The sequence below is a fragment of the Podarcis cretensis genome (assembly GCF_951804945.1).
Source record: "Podarcis cretensis genome assembly, chromosome: 14".
Taxonomy (NCBI): Eukaryota; Metazoa; Chordata; class Lepidosauria; order Squamata; family Lacertidae; genus Podarcis; species Podarcis cretensis.
In genome coordinates this window covers 6,333,064-6,354,607 of record NC_137183.1, presented here as the reverse complement: position 1 = coordinate 6,354,607, position 21,544 = coordinate 6,333,064, and the positions used below count along the sequence as shown (strand labels likewise).

At 41.7% G+C, this 21,544-nt stretch overlaps 2 protein-coding genes across 2 annotated transcripts in view; both read left to right on the top strand.

Annotated features, from left to right (window-relative positions):
- MYZAP (myocardial zonula adherens protein) overlaps nt 1-21,544 on the top strand; it is a 64,119-nt gene that overhangs the window by 32,248 nt on the left and 10,327 nt on the right. Inside the window, exons 11-13 of the mRNA XM_079952870.1 lie at nt 8,700-8,783; nt 11,206-11,306; nt 14,943-15,111. Coding sequence (XP_079808996.1) covers nt 8,700-8,783; nt 11,206-11,306; nt 14,943-15,111 — 354 coding nt within the window. The remainder of the gene's footprint in view (nt 1-8,699; nt 8,784-11,205; nt 11,307-14,942; nt 15,112-21,544) is intronic.
- Nucleotides 18,178-18,627, top strand: LOC307203008 (large ribosomal subunit protein eL31). The gene has a single exon (XM_079953533.1). The coding sequence runs from the start codon at nt 18,203-18,205 to the stop codon at nt 18,578-18,580; it is 378 nt and encodes a 125-aa protein (XP_079809659.1). The 5' UTR covers nt 18,178-18,202; the 3' UTR covers nt 18,581-18,627.

The window sequence follows — 21,544 nt, the reverse complement described above, 5'->3', positions numbered from 1 at the left end:
AAGTAGCATACAGGAGGAAGGGAGTGAATTAAGCTGCATGCACTATGCCAGGGGTCAGCAAACCTTTTCAGCAGGGGGCTGGTCCACTGTCCCTCAGACCTTGTGGGGGGCCGGACTATATTTTGAAAAAATAAATAAAAATGAACGGATTGCCCCACAAATAACCCAGAGATGAATTTTAAATAAAAGCACACATTCTACTCATGTAAAAACACGCTGATTCCCGGACCGTCCGTGGGCCGGATTGAGAAGGCGATTGGACTGGATCCAGCCCCTACCCATGCACTATGCCAAGACTAGAAAAAAATAATTGTATGTTTGAATGTGTGATATTTAACAGGGATAGAAATCTTTTAGCTCACTGTAGGAAATGTTGTAACCTGCCATTTGTGAATAATAAGGAATTAATGGATGGATGAAGAAACAGATGATGATGAAACAGATCTGACAGACCTTAAAAAGAGAAATTCAGAGTATGAATTTGGTCTATGTTCCTTGAAGAAATGTCATTTATGGCCCAATCTTCAAGAAGTTCCATTTCAGGGAATGACCAGCCCCCATAGTGAAGGTGCTGTTTATCATAGTTACTTTCCTACACCATTCCAGTAAGGTTTGGATATGAGAGATTACATGCAGAGATCCAATAACGTTGTTACTTGCAGTGCCAGTACTAACTCTTTGTCTCTCCCTGCCAACCTCTTGGAAGGCTGGAAATTAATGACATAATACATCTCATCTGTGTGACCTCTCTAGTTCAGACATTACTGAAACAGTATAGGTAGGAACTACAGAGAAGTAGCAACTGCTCTGTTAAGAACAACCTCTAAGCGTGAGAAATGCTGTTTCCCCTCTACTGCGGCCAAACATTTTATTTTCATGGTATAATTTGTGGTAAATGTTTTGCATTGCCTGCACATACAGCATTTGGAAATTAATGGAGCCACTGCCAAGCTACACAAATATGATTCTCTTGTTCATACACTTTACATTAACTCTACAGAAATTCATATAGAAACAGCTGTCTAAAATATGAGCATCCTGATTAGTAGTTAGTTGGAAGCCCAGCTGTATTCATATTTTCCTTGGAAGGATCAGGAAGATGAGTGGAGGTTTAGAATAGGATAGCAAAGTGATAGTCTCTTTCAGGATTTGGTGTTGGTGACCCTGCCAGACCACTCCTGTACTTAGTTCTCTTAGAGAGCTCAAAAATATACTTCTAATAGAAAAAGACAGCATTGTTCTCTTGATATTTCTTGGGAAATGTGTTAATCTAGATTTACCCAAGCCCATGCAAAATAAATGGGAGTAAAACAAACCATTAAGTAAAAAGCTAATTTGACCAAGCAACAAAAGTACATTTTTAGTTTGAGAAATCATGTGCTACAAAATAGCATAGAAAGGAGAAGAGCAAAAAAATCACTGTTTTGCTGATTACACAGAACCACATTTAACACCCTCATTAGTAAGCCATCTATTCTCTCTCAGCATAGGAAGAGGGTTATTGTCAAAGCAGTGCTGATTGATAGATGGGAATTTACAGAATGAGCCTAAAAGGAGTGGGGGGTTTTGTTTTGTTTTTTTAAAAAGGAAATATATCCCTTGGTTAAGGAGCTGTTTGCAGAATACAGATTTAGAGTGACATTCCCCTAACCAACTGAATTGAACTGTCTCTAGGTCATGGCACATGAGCTGTTCTCCACATTTAGTCTCAGATTCATTGGAAGATGATAAATGTTGACTACCTGAAACAAAACGATGGAGAGAAATAACATGGATGCACCACAACCAAGGAATATTCTCTGATCCGCTCTGTAAAGTTACCCTATATACCCAGGCCAAACTGAATCTTGATTCCTGTAGTTACTTCGAAAACTCCAGTGTGGTATGATGACAATGTTTGTTTAGCAGGCACTTGAAAACCCAGCTGTAGAAGAAGCAATTCTTAAATGCCTTGTTCATACAAACTCAAGCTTTTGCAAGCTGTGCGATGTTGCATATTTTTCCATCCCACAAGTTACTTGAACACTGAATTAAACAACTAAAAAAAGAAGACAATGAACCAAAGAGGTCATGGGCTCAACTTTTTGGTGGATCTGAGAAATGTGTGCCATAAACTACAAAGTTACATTGTGGTAGGGATGTCAGTTCTGAGCACCTGTAATGCAGGAACAAAAGCAAATTTCAGAACTATACCAGCTGCTAATTCCAATCCAACGCTTGTGCAATATATTCCCAAAACCAATTACTTAGGTACTTATAGTAAAGCACTAACTTGTTGTATAACTGACTGGAATTATAGTATCTGTAAAAACAAACTCAGCAAAATGACAATTTTACTGAAAGTTTATATAGAGTAAATAATAATATTAGTAATGGACTGGAATTTTCAAAGGGCATAAGAGGGAGTTAAACTCTAATCATAAATCTCAGTGGGAAAGTTTGGGCAATGAGAATTTTGTGAATCTCTTGGGGAAACTCCACTCCTGTTTGGTTAGGTTAGAATCTAGACAGCTTTTGAGTAGGCACAAACAGAAACATTCAGACTCTAAGGCTCCACTTTTTAAAAGCCTACTTTTGAGTCAGTCTTATTTTACTGGATTTAATAAACAATGGAATGTATTTAGGTTGAAACCTGATCTTTCTTGCATATAATTTGTCCATTCTGCAACTGCACTTTCTGTCTCTTGCTTACAATCATGTTTCTGGTGTCTTTTATATCTAACATCATATTCACACAAAAAGCAAATGAACAATGTGGTGGAGGGCCTTGGCTTAGAGATACAGTGCTGCAGAGAGCCCCAGGTTCAATTCCTGACATCTTCAGTTAAAATGATCTCTGTATGAAATACTGGGTTTGTTTCTGCCTAAGACCCTGGAAAGCCTCTATATAAGTATATGCTCCTCTTCTATGAAAGCCAATATTGTTTGTCTCTGTTACACTGCATAGTGTATGATGACAATGATATTGCTTTATAATTCCTGGAATAACCAGAAGGAGGAAATGTCTATAGGAAATGCCTATGGACAACATCCTGAAGAACAGGGACTTCTGGCCTTAAAGGGAAAGGAGGATTAGAGATTGTCCAAGAGAGGTATTGAAATAACAGGAGATGATGGGAATGAATGATAAGGAAGTATTGTCATGAAAAGTGATGTGTTTGAGGGGAGGACATAGAAGTGAAATCATGTTCATTTTTTAATTAGCTTTTGTTTCTTCTTACAAGTTACATGGACATAATTTCACACATCACTCTGCTCACTTCTAATGGTAGTAACCCCATTTTTCTGTTAATCCTGAACATTGGCCCTGTTTCATATTATACTGTGAAATGTGCTTGATGGTACCATATGCTCAATTGAATCACTGAAGGCACATAGTCGATGCTGGTGATGAGTGACTTGAGATCTCTGGAGCCCAGTTATGCCAAGTGCCCAATAGCACTCTCTCCTTCCATTGCTGGTGTTTATTCTTGTCGATAGAACTTAAATGCAGCATTATATTTTCATGTGTTAGGAATATGGGTTGGTTGTTTCACTTTAATAGATCTTCCAAAGTGTCAAGCTCCTTTAAATGTTTTAAGTATTAATCTGGTTTTTAAAATGCTTTATCAAAACAATGCAAAGATGAGCCAATAACCTTATCAGCCAGTGCACTTTTATTTTATGCAGTGTTAACTGCATAAAAATACTATTATGTAGCAGCAACATTTTGTGTTACAAGTTTTATTTTAATAAATGTTTTATAATACTTTTAAACTGCTTCCATTTTCTTCCTTTTTAAAACCCAGGCTATGCGTCATTTTTGGGAAGGCAAAGTGTGTTTCTGTGAGGCTGAGAAGCAATCCTTCTTAGCTGACTTTGGTGCTATGTTGCCATCTCTTTGAATGCATCCCCTGGTCGAGTGACAGGTTCTGGTGCACAATGCTTTAGACAATTACTATTCCACTAGTTGTTATCACGCTGTAAAAGGGATTCCCAATCACAGAAGGTGAGGTCCTTCCAACATGGCCCAAGACGGCATCTGCTCACCCAATGGGCCCTCTCCTTTCTCTCCTCCCCCTGCATCCCCAAAATCTGCTCTGGAGAACTAGGGGACCACACAGAGCAAATTTGGGGGGCATCTGGAGGCTGTAGAGGGGAGAATAGAAACTGGATGTCCACCATTGCACAAGTGGTGGACTGTTAGCAAAGTCACTTAAATAATGTTGGCAAAGTCAAGAAAGAAAAGAATTCCTGATGAATTTGAAGAAATAAACAGAAAGGTTTTGACTTCTTAGGTCAGGCCTAGTACATAACAGGGAGAACGTCAACCAAACATATAGAGAAAAACTCCCTCAGAACTACACAGCCAATTAGGGCATCATGCCATTCTGCCTGGTTGCTAAGTAACACCTCCCCCATCACCCTCTTGGCTAGCTGACTTTAACACTAACAGAATATAACCCTTTTGTTGCACACTGCATGATTTTTGCTCTTGCACTAACATCACTGGATGTTTCCCAATATGTTTATTTGCAATTCTTCCATGATTCTATGAATTGTATTAATGTTCTTCAATCTGTAGCCATGAGATTTTACACTGGTTCCATTGCGTATGATCATCCCAAATATTTAAGGGTCCCTCCAGGTTTTGTTTCGGGCATTGTATTCTGCAACATGTCAATGATCCCATTATAAAGCATCAGTGGTGCATCATTCTGCTTTATTATTTGTTCTGTGATGTTTCCCCAATGTTATTACATTATTGCTTGTCTGGAAGGGCGCTTTTGACAACAAAAACAGGTCAAAAATTAAATCTTAATTTTGTGGTATAAAAAGTTACAGAATTTCGGCAGGAATCTATGAGACATTCACCAAATTGAAACAAAGCAGCCTGTCCACTCTGAAACTTTGTGTGCACAAAGAGTATATTGAAAGTGGGATCACATATAACTGTCCCAATGCCATCATGAGCACAAATAATTATGAATTCACAATAAAAATGATATCTTGCAGTGGGGCTAGGTAAATCCTTGACTCTCCAAATAAAATCAGGGGGACTTCTAAAAGTGCTCAACTTTTGCTGGATCACGTTCATCGTATTTCAGTGGCTGCTTGTATGTTGCTTTAAGCTCTGCTGTTTGAGAAGAAATGGGTAAATAGCACACATTATATACATAATGCTTCAGCAGTTGATCTTCTGTAAGTGCATTTCAGTGGTAGTTGATAAACGCACATGAGTGGTAGTTCCCTTTAGGTTTCTAAAAGCAACAATGCTGATAGAAAATTTTGCTTGAAAAATACTCTCATTTTATCAATGTCCTTGTTACATTTCTTCTTTTCTCATTTGGCTCAAACTTTTTGTTATATATACATCTGTAAACAGTGAACTTGTTAAACATCTATTTTAAAAGTATTAACTTGAATAAAAGATCAGTTACACAATCATAGCATTCTAAACACATTTTATGCATGTGGGTGTAAGTGTAGTGATAGTTTTAGATGGGAATTTGATTTATTTTGAATAAGAAACCAAAATTTCTCAAGAGCTAATTAAAATAAACAATCCCTTTGCTGCAGTTTATCTTATTTATTTAAAAAAATATTTAATAAGCAAAGGTGAGTGCCATTCAGAAATCTTTTTAATTAGGTGTACATTTTATAGAAAATTCCTGTTTATATTGCTGTGATTTTATTTTACCATTCTCTTACAGTGACGTAGTAAAAGCTGTTTATTATGATTTTCTTTGGCTCACAGTCCCTGTTGTTGAATTTATTTGCCCAAACAGGGAAGTTTATAGGTGCACTTGTCTTTGTTACCTCACATTCAATACGAGTGGCAGATGGTACATAAAGCACATAGTCTGTTAATGTGCCATTATTATTATTAAACATAGAAAATACTATCACTAAAGGTTAAAAAATTAGGATAATCATTACAGGATAAAAAAGGTGTGCAATGTGCTTATACCTGTCATTTGTGCTCATAGGGTGTCTAACCAGTCCTCCTGTTCTTAATTCTGCATCTTCTGTTGGCAATTTAAGGCATTTGCTGTAAAAATCCCAGAACTTAAGTCCTGTTGGATTAGACCCAGTACCAATCTACTCCCAACCATCCTGTCCTCACAGTGGCCAACCAGATGACTCTAGGAAGCAAACAAGCAGTACAGCAGCCATCATGACTAGTAGCCACTGACATCGCTTCTACCCTCCATGAATTTATCTAATCCGTTTTAAGGCCATACAAGTTTGTTGTCATCATTACATCTTGTGAGAATGAATTCCATTGTTTAAACATACTTCAGCAGCTGAACCCTGGATTTGCTTCTTGGCTTTGGACTGGCCAATGTTTTTGAAATATAAAGAAAATACTAAATAGGCCTCTCAGATATAAAGGAAGTATTCCACCCCACCCCCACCCCCAGTTCCAAATAGTTGCCTGCAGTGGTCTCCTGCAGTTAGATAGGTGGTGACCAGGGACTAGGGACTGGGTCTTTTTAGTGTTGGCACCCTTCTTTGGAACACCCCCTTGGTCCACAATCCTAGTGCCTCCTCTTAGCTCTAGCTGTCTGGTAAATACAATTTTATTCACCCAGACTTGCTAAGCATTTGCTGCTATTGGAATACTACAATTTTCGAATCAGGTCAGTTTAAAGGTAAAGGACCCCTAACCATTAGGTCTAGTTGTGAACGACTCTGGGGTTGCGGTGCTCATCTCGCTTTATTGGCCGAGGGAGCCAGCATACAGCTTCCGGGTCATGTGGCCAGCATGACTAAGCCGCTTCTGGCAAACCAGAGCAGCGCACGGAAACACTGTTTACCTTCCCGCCGGAGCGGTACCTATTTATCTACTTGCACTTTGACGTGCTTTCGAACTGCTAGGTTGGCAGGAGCTGGGACTGAGCAACAGGAGCTCACCCCGTCACAGGGATTCGAACTGCCAACCTTCTGATCGGCAAGTCCTAGGCTCTGTGGTTTAACCCACAGCTCCACCCGCGTCAGTTTATCTTCAGCTAATTTAGAGTTTTAATATTTTGGCATTTAGTGTGGATTCTTTTTAAAGTTCTGTTGATTTTCATCCTATTATTTGTTTGTTTTTATTTGCTTGTTTGCTTAGGTATATAAATTGTTGTTTGTGATTGTAGGTAAACAAATATAGTGATGACTGTAATGTCGTGGGAGCAAATAAGGAAATGTACTTAGCTGCCCTGAATGCCTTTAATCTAAATGAAATAAGATAATTACTGTCTAGTCATCCATGGTATGGTTTTCCGGACCCATCCTGGTATGCTGTGTCCCAGCCCTAACAGGTATTGACAAGAGGCAGTATCTTGTTTGGTTGCCTTCTTCCATGTGCAGACGCATTTCCTGCCATGCTGCCTGCCTCTCCTATCTTCATACACTGATGTAATTCTCCAGGGACTTAAACACACACACACACACACACACACACACCCTTCCTCCTTTGTCTAATTCCCTAGAATGTCATTTTCCTGGACATTTTTACATATGTTAGTAGGGAGTGCCAGACAGAGCCTTGAGGTGGAAACCACTAAGACGTGAGCTCAGTTGAAATGCACGGGAGCAGAGCAGTGCCGTTGTGCAACTCCTGCTCATTTCACTGGTTGTGTGGGGGTTTTATTCAATTATGTCCTAACGTCCCTTAAAAATTCACGGTGTAATCATTGTTAGTGAGTCGTGAGGGTGCCATTTGGTTTCTCTGCTGATGCAGGCACTAAAATAACTTGGGGTGTCCCTGTTGCCCACGATCATGCCCGTTGCCTCTGCATCATCTTAGTAGCCTTTAGTTCCCTCTCTGCTGCTAGGTCTCTCCTTCTCCGCATCCAATGACTTTTTGCCTGGCAGAGAAGTCAAAGAAAACATCTGCAGTGGCTGAGCAGCACAAATGAAAGGGAAGACTTAGGAGCCATGGAGTAGTCTCACATTGTGCAGTAGCAACACATGCATGGGTATTTTTGGGAGGGGCAGACTTTTGTTAGGGGGCAGAACCTCAGATTTGTATTTATTCCTATTGATTGGGGGGCAGCTTCCCCCCCTGCCCCCCTTGGCTATGCCCATGAGCACATGGTTAGTTTGTGCAGATATGGGGGTATAATCTGTCATCAGCACAACATGGGTATAACAAATTGATTTCTTGGGGTGAGAGGGGGTGTGCTTGTGCATGAGATATAAGCATGTTTGTATTTGCCCCCTTACCACAAAGAGATCAAGACAGCATATATGGGGCTACCACACATATATACAACAACTCTGTAGGTGTGAGAGAGTTCAGTTTTATTATTAGGATTTATCTCATGATAGTTTTGATTTTTATACATCACTGAATATTGTAATGACAGAAGGTTGGAATAAAAATATTTTTTTAAAAAAGGAACATTAGTGCTCTGAACCCTGAAACTTATTCCCCGTTGCCATTTGTTACATTTTTATGTGTTCGACAATCACAATTTGACCTGCTTGCATTCTGTAAAAACATTCAGGCTTAGCTATAAAGTTTGAAATGAGTAATTTAATGTTCCAATGAATGGAGTATGTCATGGGTCTTGTTTTTGCTGCTGCACAACAGACTGATACACAGCTATCCCTCTGGAAATCATTCCTATGGATATGTACAATCTAATTTCGGGTAGGGAACTTACTTAGTAACAGAGCTTCTCCCTCCTATCTGCATTTACATTGTTTCTTTCTTTTCTTCATAGATTGAGCTGCAAAAGCGAAAGATGAAGCAAAAGGAACTGTTTATATTACAGCTTTTAGAAAAAATATCATTCCTTGAAGGAGAGGTAAGGATTATATTTGGCTAATTACTGGAAGTTATTGTTGTTAACTGATACTTAGCCGATTATCTTTCCCAGTGTAAAAATGCCTCAAAACTGCTAGTTCCGTTAGCCCAGTACAAATATAAATACAAATTTAATAATGTAAAAGTTTAACAATGTAGAACATTTATATACTCTCAGTCTGGAAAATTCAGAAACAAATATGAAACACTTCTGATCAAGGCAGCATAATATTAAGAATCAAGTGTCAACAGCATAGAAGAAAAAAGAGGGGGGAACCACAGAAAATCTATAAACAGAAAACAATAAACTTTATTGAGTATAATCGTCAGCTGTATTTGAGTGGCTGTCTAGAGATTTGAGTGAGTCAGGAGCAGGGATGATAATGAACTAAGTGCTTCCTGTATTAGGTAATGCAGACCAGGATGTATTTGTGTGAATGTGAATGTGAGGGGAAGGGCAGAGGAAATGGAAATCCAATACTTTCCCCTTTTATAGGATCACTGTAGCCCAGTGGTGTGCAGTCAATGGACTGTTAGGGGACTAGACTAGTCCCCTAAATGTTCTGATTAAATTAAAGTATTAAAGCCTGGTGCCGCCTTCCCAAAGCCCAGGAAGCTTCTGCCCAGCTTAGGGAGGGAGGTGTGATGCTCACGTGTACGATATTGCCCCATCACACTCGCAAGCTGGCGCCTCTGGCCCTAACTGTTCTCCTACAAAAAATGTTGCCACACGCCACTCTTGTAGCCATGTAGAGCTATATGTTATAAGGGGGACTGATTATTGTCTGGAAGACTTGCATACATAATAAATTAAGCCAAACTGTTGTGAAGTTATCCTTTTGTTTCTGCTCCTTCAACAACCATAATTTATTAGTTTTTTCCACTAGGCCAATATCCCATACACTTTTGTAAGAATGATCTATGTTTACCCTGAAATATTTTTCCAATGTCTAGCTAAAATATTCCTAGACATTATATTACAACTAATTTTGTTAGATTTCAATTAAGGTGTGTGCTGCCTCCTACTTTTTGATTAATTTGTAGGTTGGTTTTGTGGTTTGTATTAGATAGCAAGTCTACTTAGGCAGCACCTATCTTCCTACATGTTCTGTGAAACACCTATTTTTCAGGCACTCAACAAATAAAAAAAATTATATTTATATTTTGTACAGATGAGCAGTAAGATGTAAAGAGAAGCCTGTGAAAATTAATAGAAACGTCTTTTCACATTTGTGGTTAGATTTGGGAGGGGAAAACACAGGAAGTTGCCGTTTGCAGAGTCAAACCATTCCTCCATCTAGCTCAGTATTGTCTACTACACCAATGGTCCCCAACTGGTTAAGTATTGTGGGCCTCCTGTTTTTCAAAAGCCGATCCATGTTTTTGACCTTCGTAGTTTGTGTTACGTGAATGGTACCACGGACCCCCTGGGTCAGTTACGCGGACTTCCCAGTGGTCCGTGGACCACCAATTGGGAACCATTGGTCTACACTCTACATTGACTAACAGCAAGAGGTTTCACCCAGCCCTACCTGGAGATGCTTGGGACTAAACTTGGGGCCTTCTGCACGCAAAGCAGATGCTCTACAGCTGAGCGACAGCTTTTCCAGGAAAACCCTGGAAGCTAGATCAGAGTGTTAGCATCTAGGCTTCTCATTGCTCCCGCTTGCAAAACCTGTCAGGATCCATGGGAGCTGTGACACGAAAGGGAGCGAAGCACTGGATAAGTCTCCCCTGTCCATAGGACGCTCTCCTCCAAATCACTCAAAAAAGGAGAGGGTAAGAGAAAATCCAGATTGAGAGAGGAGAATGTGTGGGAAGGCAGTTATTGGAGGGGAATGTCATATGACCAACAGAGAATTAATGGAAGTACAGGAAGCTTACTATCCATACTGAATGACAGTAAGGATGAGTCCTAAATCCAACATTCTCCACTACTCTCCCATGCCAGCTTTCATCTTTTTCCTTTCTCACTTTCTGCACCTCCATTTTAAGAAATTCCCTATAAGCTTCCTTTTAAATACCTCCTGCTCCCCCATCTCTGTTGTCTTAATGTTCTCCTTCAATGGTAAAAATAAATAAAGCAAGCCTCTCTTAATCTAAAGAGATTAAATGATAGGCTATGCAGTGGCAGTGGCTAAGAGTGTTGACTTAGGACAGGGGAGGAGACTCTGGTTCGAGGCCCTCCCTGGGTGACCTTGGGACTGGTCACCATCTCTAAGACTAACCGGGTTCCGCAACAGGGGTGGGGCCTGGAGCAGGATGAGTCATGTACACTATCATGAGCTTCTCTCAAAAATTAAAAAAGATACTAATGAAGAAAAATTCTTCATTGCTTTACAGTATGCATGTGTAACAATTAATTGCAGGGCCTGTTGGGATATTGAACTGAAGAATTGAGTTGTCAATTTTGTATGTTTCAGAATAAAGAATTACAAGACCGTTTGGATTACTTGATGGAGTCACAGTCAAGGACTGATGTAGAAACCAGAGATGTTGGAGTAGGATGTGACCTTTCACTGAGGTATCTGGGCTTGAAATACATTCAGGGGGAATCCTTTTTAGCCCACTTCGTCGAGAGACTGAGACAACTAAAGCAGCTGCCACCCCTTTGCAAATTCATGGAATTGTGAAGTTTTTTTGGGAGGGGGGACGTGGGCAGGTGGGCATTTCCGTAGGTGCTTCTTCAAGGCCAAATGAGGAACAGTGATTTGTCACACGGAATAAACTTTTATATGCTTGCTGTGTTTCAGCTTGCCAGAGCAGACTGAAGTCTTAGCAGCACGCTGAATAAGTCATTTCACTAGAGCAGTTTAATGAAGCACTAATAAGATTACTCAGTTATGATTTTGCCCTTCTGACATTAACAACCAGCTACATTGGTTTCCAGAGCTTCAGCCTAGAGGCTGCAATAATAAGACAAGTTAAGAAATTTCCAGGCCGTGTGACAGCTATTTATGTGATGCTTCCTGGGGACCCTCAAGGTGCCAAAGCATCTATATGTGGTTCATTTGGAAATTTATCATTGACCTTTACTCTGCTTAGCTTTATGGAGCCCTTTATTTTTCCTGTTTAATTTTTATAAGTAAACAAGAATTAATGATTTTTTATGGCTTGAGGAAAGCTCTTAAGGCCCTAAACCAAAAGAATGTGTATGGGGAACGTGGCAGATGTTCCTCAGTTTGTAGCAACTTGGCAAATGCCAGTAAAACAAACAAACCAGGAAGAGGCTTTTTTCACGCTGTTTATGAATAGCTAATTGCCATTCATCAGGCATAGGCTTAATGTATTTTCTGCACAATGAAATAAAGAGACCCAATAATATCCAAATACAACCTACGGTATATTATACTAATAATAAGATTTCAACCATGTGCAAAAGTGTTAAGTAGCAATTAATACCAACAACTATGGATCCCTGGTAAAACATCTGTTTAAATAAAGTCTTTTGCAAGTTCTTATACATAAATAATAACTTCTAGTTCCTGGGGGGAAAGTTCTTAATCAGATTCCAGTTTGAATGCTGAAGTCTCTGAATGCATGTGTCTCTGGGGGCTTGCATGTACTTCACATGTGACCCTTAAACAGACTTGTGAGAGGGGAATGCTTTCTGTGGGTTGACCATGTGCCACCCTGGCACATGATTCCAGGAATTCACACCAAGAGCTTGAGCTGAATGCTGAAGTACAAGATATATTAAGGTAGGGTGGGGAAAGGAAGTTCAATTACACACTAAATAATGTGTTCCTTGGGCTCCCCCCCCCCAATAATCTACTGCACTCAAACCCCCAAAGTGGAGAAAGAGATCTCCAGTGGAGAAGAGGAGAGAGAAAGGTTGCTAACTAGAGTGGATTTAAAGGGTTGGGAATTAGAGGAGTTCCTGCAGTTGCAAATGACTAAATGACTAGTGGGTGTGGGTGGGTGTTGATGCTAGGGCCAAGCATCCAGGCCAGAGTTCCTCTGCTTCAGGTTCTCTTACGATTTTTCAGCTCTTGGGACCCACAAGCTCTGATATTCAGTTGCTCTGAGTAAGACTGCAGTGGGAAGCAGAGGAGAATGGTGGGTGTGTACAGAAAGAAGTTCCAAGCATGTGCCAGAATCTGTTCTCTTTTTTTGGAGTCTGGTTTCAAAGGAATGGCTGGAAGAGAAGGGGAGAAAGGAGACAAAGGCTGAGCTTTCCCTACCCTTATTAGTTAAAAATTCATTTGAAGCTCTGCTTGAGATTGCTATTGTGCCTCAGGTGTGATGTTTTTATGCTTGTTCCTCAGGAAGTATGATACAAGTATTGTCTTATTTGCCCAGGTACTTAATAACCCACATATGAACCAAAGGTTTACCTTGATTTGCATGATAGTAATAATAATAATAATAATAATAATAATAATAATAATAATAATAATAAATTTTATTTATATCCCGCCCTCCCCAGCCGAAGCCGGGCTCAGGGCGGCTAACAACATTAAAACAGTGTGACATCATAAAACATTATAAAAATGAATTAAAATCAAAATTGATGGCAACCATAAACTAAAGCTTTGTAAAGATTGCCAGAGGAGGGGGTCAGGCTGCGCCCTGACCAAATGCCAGGTGGAACAGCTCTGTCTTGCAGGCCCTGCGGAAAGATGTCAAGTCCTGCAGGGCCCTTGTCTCTTGTGACAGAGCGTTCCACCAGGTTGGAGCCGCAGCCGAAAAAGCCCTGGCTCTAGTTGAGGCCAGCCTAACCTCTCTGAGGCCTGGGACCCTCAAGGTGTTTTTATTTGAAGATCGTAAGTTTCTCTGTGGGGCATACCAGGAGAGGCGGTCCCGTAGGTACAAGGGCCCTAGGCCGTATAGGGCTTTGAAGGTTAAAACCAGCACCTTAAACCTGATCCTGTACTCCACCGGGAGCCAGTGCAGCTGGTATAGCACCGGATGAATGTGATCTCTAAGCGAGGACCCCGTAAGGAGTCTCGCTGCGGCATTCTGCACCCGCTGGAGTTTCTGGGTCAGTCTCAAGGGCAGCCCCACGTAGAGCGAGTTACAATAATCCAGTCTGGAGGTGACCGTCGCGTGGATCACAGTGGCTAGGTCAGGGCGAGAGAGGTAAGGAGCCAACTGCTTAGCTTGGCGGAGATGAAAAAATGCCGCCTTTGTTGTAGCTGCAATCTGCGCCTCCATGGAGAGGGAGGTATCGAAGATTACACCCAAACTCTTAACGGACGGTGCTGGCACTAATTGCACCCCCGCAAGAGATGGGAGTTGCCCCCTCAGTCCCATGTCGTCCCGTCCCAGCCAGAGGACCTCTGTCTTCGAAGGATTTAACTTCAGCCGGCTCCCACGTAACCATCCAGCCACAGCCTCCAAGCATCTGATCAGTGTGTCTGGGGCTGAGTCCGGGTGGCCGTCCATCAACAAATAGAGTTGGGTGTCATCAGCATACTGATGGCAGCCCAGCCCAAAACTCCGGACAAGCTTCGGGAGGGGGGTGATTGAAGTCATCTTTTGTGGGGCTCACTAGGTCAGCCTTTTGTAAGCCAGTTATTGTCAATTCCTGTGGGTGTTGCAATGTAAAAAATTTGAGAGTCAAATTATCTGGCCCTGGGGTTTAGGGAGCAGAGCTATTCCCAGCATGCATCACTGTTCTCTCCACTTTTCCAGTTCGGTGTCTGGAGACTAAAGGTGGACTGCAGTGGGCTGCCATGTTACAACAAGTTACATGTTAGATGCAATTCTTCCAACATGCTGTGTCTTTTTTAAAAAATAAAAAACTAGCAGCCTCATACCCAGTGTTGTTTGGGAATTCCAAGAAACCAAAAACCAGTGCAGTTTTGAAAGGTTCAGTCCAACATTTTGATTCAAAATGGCATCCAGATGTATCCAAAGATAGATCAAGACTTGCTCCTTGGTCTCAGGAACCATCATGCAAAATTTGGTTTTGATATTTTAAGGTCTCCAAATATTGAACAGACTCTATAACGAACCATCAAACAATTTTCTAAAACATGTAGAAGATTTGTTTCTGGTTACCAGCTGTGCTGCATGAAGGACTTTCCTCACTCTACTTGCTCAAGGAAAGAGTTATATTTGCTGTGGATTCCTTTTCATTGGTTTTGATCAGCCAAACACTATTGGTTGATTTCTCGAGTGTCTAACATTTTGTGCTGTTGGTTTTCATTCCTAGCACTGAGAACAGCGGCGTATCTTCCGAGACATCAAAGCCTGCCAGGACATACACTCCATTCAAGAGAGTCTTGGAGTATTCGTCAAAGCGCAGCACAACTGCCATCATTCCAGGCCCAGGAACTCCTCACACATGTTCCAGCGTCTTGAAACTCTGCAGCATGAAGGACTGATGAGGCAGAGAAGCCTTTCAGACACTTTGTTCATGAAGCTGCCCTGTATTTATTTGCAAGGGAACCAAAGGTGAGCAAAACCTCTGCCCCTGTTCCTTTTTTAGAGGAAGGAGTATGCAAAGTCACCTGCCACATTTTGAGCACACCTGAAGGAGAGGCTGCTGGACAGCAATCCTAACTGCACATGGAAACTCATTTCTCGTTTGAACTTTAATCTAATTCTACTTCACAGAAGTGCCATTTTCTTTACTTGAAAAGGGCATTAATTTCAATGTTACTCTTTTCCTTTTTGGAAAAGTGGTAGTTACAGCCAAAGATATATTGGCAGTTTGCTTGGGGAGGAAGTCTCTGCTTTTTGTAGCTCTTTAAGATGCTGATTCTGAAAACACTGAATGGGACCACGGTGCTCCTGAAGAGGGAGGCAGGGGCCACCACCAAGGAAGCGTGCCAGTGGTGCTCTTGTGAGCTTTGTGGAAAGGAATGAAATTTGTTGGGTTTCTGCAACAAGGCACGTAGCTTTCTAATCTGTTAACTACCAAGTTTATTTCTGAGATTCACAGTTTCTTTTCAAAGGGACCTTTTCAGTCTTTCATACCCACCTCTCATCTGTCTCCAGGAAATATAGCATTGGTTCTTCATGTATTTTAATACCTGGAAATACTTACGTGTCTATTTATAACCTTCCTGTTTAACAAAGCCTATTATTTTGTATATTGAAAATCCCTGAATGCTGTTCCACTGAAATAAGGTTAAAAATCCTTTGTACTGAAGCTTAAGCCACATTTGACTAACTCACTGTATATGCATTTTTATAATGTGCTATGTTGTATTTTAATGTCATTTAACATAAGTGCTGGAGGGGCTAGCTATTCCTCAAGGAATACACAATGTGTAAGAGTTAACAGGGAAAATGTTGATTTAAAATGATTGGCATCACGCTTTTAAAGACTCTGGCCCATTGTCACTGTGTTTCACATTTAACAGAGCTCTTGTTATTTTCATGTATGTGCACTACTTAATTAGTAAATAAAAAAGAACACTGTATAGGAAGTCTGAGGCCATATGAGTCACTTGGATAACTCTACAGCAAGAGAACTACCGTATTTTTCCTTCTATAACACGCAGATTTTTTCTCCTAAAAAGGAAGGGGAAATGTCTGTGCGTGTTATTGTGTGGTCCCTGGAGCCAATTGGTGCAAGGGGAGGCAAAAAAAAGCAGGCAAAAATCAAATCGCGAGTCTCCTAGAAGGGAAACTTGAAAAGAGGAAGCGGCTGCTTTCCGGCATTCTGCCTCAGGGTCTTACTGCCCACCCACCTCTGTTTCCTTGCTGTGTTTGCTCAAACGGAACAAAGAGCAGGGAAAGCCCCTCCCCTCCAGGCAAGCAGAGGGGAAAGCTGAAAACATGCAGGAGGGAGAGAGAGCTGGCTGGCTTGGGTGGGTAGGTGAGGGAAAACTTTTGCCTTCCTTTCCTCCCTACCCCTCTCCTGCATTCTTAGCCAGCTGCTTCTCTGCACACCCCTCTCCTGCTCCTTGTCCCTTCTGTGTTTTTCCTTCCCTCCCCACTTAAAATGTGGTTAAAAAGCATGGATCCACATGGATCCTCAGGATCTTTGCATTGGGTCAGCCCAAATTCACCATCAGATCACATAGCATGTCCATGGCTACAGCCTGCCCCCCCAAAAATCACGCACCCACTGTTGCCTGGGGCTGCAATGGTGCAAAAATGTGGTTAAAAAGCATGGATCCACATGGATCCTCAGGATCTTTGCATTGGGTCAGCCCAAATTCACCATCAGAGCACATAGCATGTCCATGGCTACAGCCTGCCCCCCAAAAACCACACACCCACTGTTGCCTGGGGCTGCAATGGTGCAAAAACGTGGTTACAAAGCATGGATCCACAGGGATTCTCAGGATTTTTGCATTGGGTCACCCCAAATTCACCATCAGATCACATGTCTGTGGCCACAGCATGAAGCACAAAAATGATACATCCACTGTTTCATTCAGAATGTTTTTTCCCTTGTTTTCCTCCTCTAAAAACGATGTGCGTGTTATGGTCAGGTGCGTGTTATAGAGCGAAAAATACGGTAATTGCTTAGGATACCATCCAGCCACCTCAGTTCCTTCTCACTTGGCTCTAGTGTGCCTGTTTGAATAAATACTTTTTGGAAATTGTACCAAAGGCAACATATTCTACATTTACAAATGGAGGGGAAACCTAAATATGAAGTATATATTCCCTGTGATGTTATATATTCCATTTATATTGTTATGAAATTGTTACTGTGGGTGGGACTATCATGCCTTTGCCCTTGGCTTCCCAAGGCAATACGTGGTCAGAGTCTGGGATTTGATGAAGTAATGTTAATGGTTTCCAGCGTGAGTGAAGGCCTAGGAAGTAGTTTGAGATTGTTCTGGAAAGTTCTGAATGGAGAGAGAGACATCAGAGATTGAGGAAGAAGAATGGCACTCCTGTTGCTGACATGGGGAGGAGGCTGAAGTCTCTGAGGGAAGCAAACTGCAGTTTGCAACAGAAGGAGAGAGAGCAGCGCTGAGGGAGCTGAAACGTTGAAAGCACCTGGGTGTGCCGCTTTCTGGAGATTTGATTTATTGCCATTTGTAAATAAATCTGATAATGCAAAATGCCGCAAGTCTCTAGTGTTCCGTCCTCCGAAAACATGCAAGCACTTGGAAAACACCTGCACACCTGGAAATCTTCATCACTTGGAGAAGTGAGGACCATGTGACAATATGTACTGTAGGTACATATAGCAGCAAAGTGGATTGGGTTCAAAATGGCAAGAAATATGGGGCTCGAGGGCCCAGACTCTTTTAGTGCTTTGCCTTTTCTTCATATACTTTGGACAAAAAATCTTGAGTCATGTGTGGGGCAGTCCTACAAACGTAAACAGAGCCTTGCTGCTGGAATCAGACTAAAGGGTCTTCTGGTCCAACATCCTGCAAACAGCACTCTCCTAGGCATGTTTACTCAGAAGTAAGTCCCAGTATGTTTGTTTAAAGCATTTCCACCCACTCTTCCGCCCAAACAAGCTCCCAGAGGCTTTCTGGTCTGGTCCTGAGCAGGATGGCTCCTGCAAAGAAAGGTGGTGAAAAGAAGAAAGGACGATCAGCCATCAATGAGGTGGTTACTCGGGAATATACTATAAACATTCACAAACGGATCCATGGCGTGGGCTTCAAGAAGCGGGCTCCTCGTGCTCTCAAGGAAATCCGTAAATTTGCAATGAAGGAGATGGGGACTCCTGATGTACGCATTGACACCCGCTTGAACAAGGCTGTCTGGGCAAAAGGAGTAAGGAATGTTCCTTACCGTATCCGTGTGCGTTTATCCAGAAAACGCAATGAAGATGAGGATTCGCCTAATAAACTGTATACACTGGTCACATATGTGCCAGTTACCACTTTCAAAAGCCTACAGACTGTTAATGTGGATGAAAACTAATCTTTCATTACAATAAAAATGTTATGACATTAAAAAAAAAAAAACAAGCTCCCAGAGCAGCTCACAATCTAAAAAGACATGACACAAAAGAAAAAAGAAACAGGAGGGAGGAGGGGGAAAAGCAAATTCATGCACTAATTCTGCAGGTCATGGAACTAGATCTACTGCTCCAGATTACGGGTTCTTGCACTAGGGTTCTTTGAACATAATGGAGGAAATCAAACACTGTCAAGGACTTGTCATTGAGCCTACCTAGTGGCAATGAAGGCAGCAAAGAAGGAATACTTTACTATCTCCACTGCATCCTCTTCGTGCCATCCAGCAGAGCTTTTCCAGGTGGTGCAGAACATTTCACAGTCTCTCCAGAAGAAGGTGACAGAAGGTGGTAGCTTGCTGTGACTTGTTTGCAAAGCAATTTTAAGGATAAAATTGCTTGCATCCATGGGGACCTTGACTCCTTTAGGCACCAAGCAAAAAACCACTCTTCTCCTAGGCCTTTGGCTAATTAAACAACATAGGACCTTTTATACAGGAGCCAGGGTGGGTATTATTTTTCTTTGTTGCTATGTTGCACATTTTACAATATAAAACCGCCCTGTGATCCTTGGATGAAGGGTGGTATACACATTTAATAAATAAATTAAAAATAAATAATAGTGTACAAGCCCAGGACACCTTAAGAACCCCCTTGCCCTAGGCATCCCAAGTTGATCACTGAGATCATCTGGGAGAACAGGGTCCCCATGGAGCAGAAGCTTGACTTATGTCAATGAGAAGTTGTGCCTTCAGTGTTCTGGGCCCAACTTTGGAATTCCCTGCTTCTAGAAGTCAGACAGGCACCACCCCTGATAAGTTTCAGGTACCTGGTTAAAATCATATTTCAGGAGGCTGTTGCATCATGAAAGCTTCTCTGGCGTTTCAAAATTTCCTGATGTTTTCATTTAAATTTCTGAGGTTTAATTTATGTTGCATTGATTATATTTTTATTGCTGTAAGCCACTTTGAGAGCTAGGTGATGACAAGCAGGGGTATACACCTTTAAAATAAAGAGATCTAAGCACAATGGAAGGCCTGCTGCTACTCTCAGTAATGGTAGTTGGCAGCTGGAGGTATATCCAAGCAAAGTGGAGAGTGCCTAACTCGGGCACAGGCAAACCCGGCCCTCCAGATTTTTGAGACTACAATTCCCATCATCCCTGACCGCTGGTCCTGTTAGCTAGGGATGATGGGAGTTGTAGTCCCAAAACATCTGGAGGGCCGAGTTTGCCTATGCCTGGCCTGTTACTTCCTCTCCCTCTGATGGCCTTCACAACTCCCATGTAAGTGTAAAATTTGGTTCACCACCTGTGGCTATTCCTAGACTGGGATAGCCTGGCCTCAGTCCATGCTCTAGTAACCTCCCTCTTGGACTACTACAGTGTACTCTACATGAGACTGCCCTTGAACACTGTCCAGAAACTGCAGCTAGAGTAGAACACAGTAGTTGGTGAGGGGGGCAGTCTGATGGGATTATGTGTCACGAGTCCTGAAAGCACTACATGTCTTAATGTTTTAAAATCATTTCACTTACTTTAATTGTATTGTTTTTCTGCCTCGTTTGCTGCCCTGGGTTGCTTTGGGAGAAAGGGCAGTGCAGAAACTTAATGAATAGAGTTTGTTGGCCTTGGTTTGGAATATTTTTAAGTTTAATTAACACTAATTAAAAAGGAGCACACTACAGTGATTTTCTTATGATTAACTGAAATAATCTGAGCATATTTCAGCACACCAACCCCACCTTTGAGTCTTTATAGTAGGTCCATAAATTAGCAACAAAAAGCAATCCAAATTGGGGAGCAAATAAAACTATGATGAAAAGAAGGAAGTAAATACAGAACAGGTTGTGAGAGTTTCCACAGTCACCATCACTGAGACTGTATAATCCACAAAGGCAGAGAGGGGGGAAATAATTTCAAGTCTTGGCTGAATCTGCTAGCGATGTTTACAGGAATTGTGGGTCTGCAGGTTATGTTCAAACTTCTCAAAGCTTCCCTACTGGTCTTCAGCTGTTAAGCTGTTCAGTTGTACAGGAATGGTCCCGCTTCTCTAGATGTGACACAAACTCTTTTTGCTAAAAACACATAATCCCACCAGACTGCCCCACTCACCAACTACTGCATTCTACTCTAGCTGGTTTCTGGACAGTATTGAAGGGCAGCCTCATTAGAGTGTCCTGCAGTTGTCCAAGAGGGGAGGTCACTATGCATGGACTGAGGCTGGGCTATCCCAGTCCAGGGAAAGCCATAGGTGTGGTGAGCCATAGGTTCAGCCCTACCAGGAAGATTTCAGAGATTTCAGGGTCTACTGTGAATAGGACTAGAAGAAGAAGAAGAAGAGTTTGGATTTGATATCCCGCCTTTCACTCCCTTTAAGGAGTCTCAAAGCGGCTAACATTCTCCTTTCCCTTCCTCCCCCACAACAAACACTCTGTGAGGTGAGTGGGGCTGAGAGACTTCAAAGAAGTGTGACTGGCCCAAGGTCACCCAGCAGCTGCATGTAGAGGAGCGGAGACGCGAACCCGGTTCCCCAGATTACGAGACTACCGCTCTTAACCACTACACCACACTGGCTCACTGACTAGCAATGGATACAACCCTAAGGGGTGAAGCACTGTATAAATGGCTGAAATAAATAAATGAAATGAAAACAATTCTATTACCTCCTTGCAATAGATCGAATATTTGGCAAATTACCTTGCACATTACATATTCAATGGAAGAGGAATAAATGTGAGCTTGCCTAAAAATGATGAACAAACTTGTTAAGAGTTGAAATATGAATGGATATGGAAATTTTCTACAACACTCTTCCAACTGTGCAAACCAAGCAGGATATAACGGGCCAAAAGCTACCCCTTAGCAAAGGCAGAACTGAAACTTCCTATTTTGACAGGGGAAACCCCAACGCTATATATGCAAGTCACCC

Bases quoted from the DNA above. Each gene is read 5' to 3' on its own strand.
- LOC307203008 (XM_079953533.1), top strand. From the start codon at position 18,203: ATGGCTCCTGCAAAGAAAGGTGGTGAAAAGAAGAAAGGACGATCAGCC.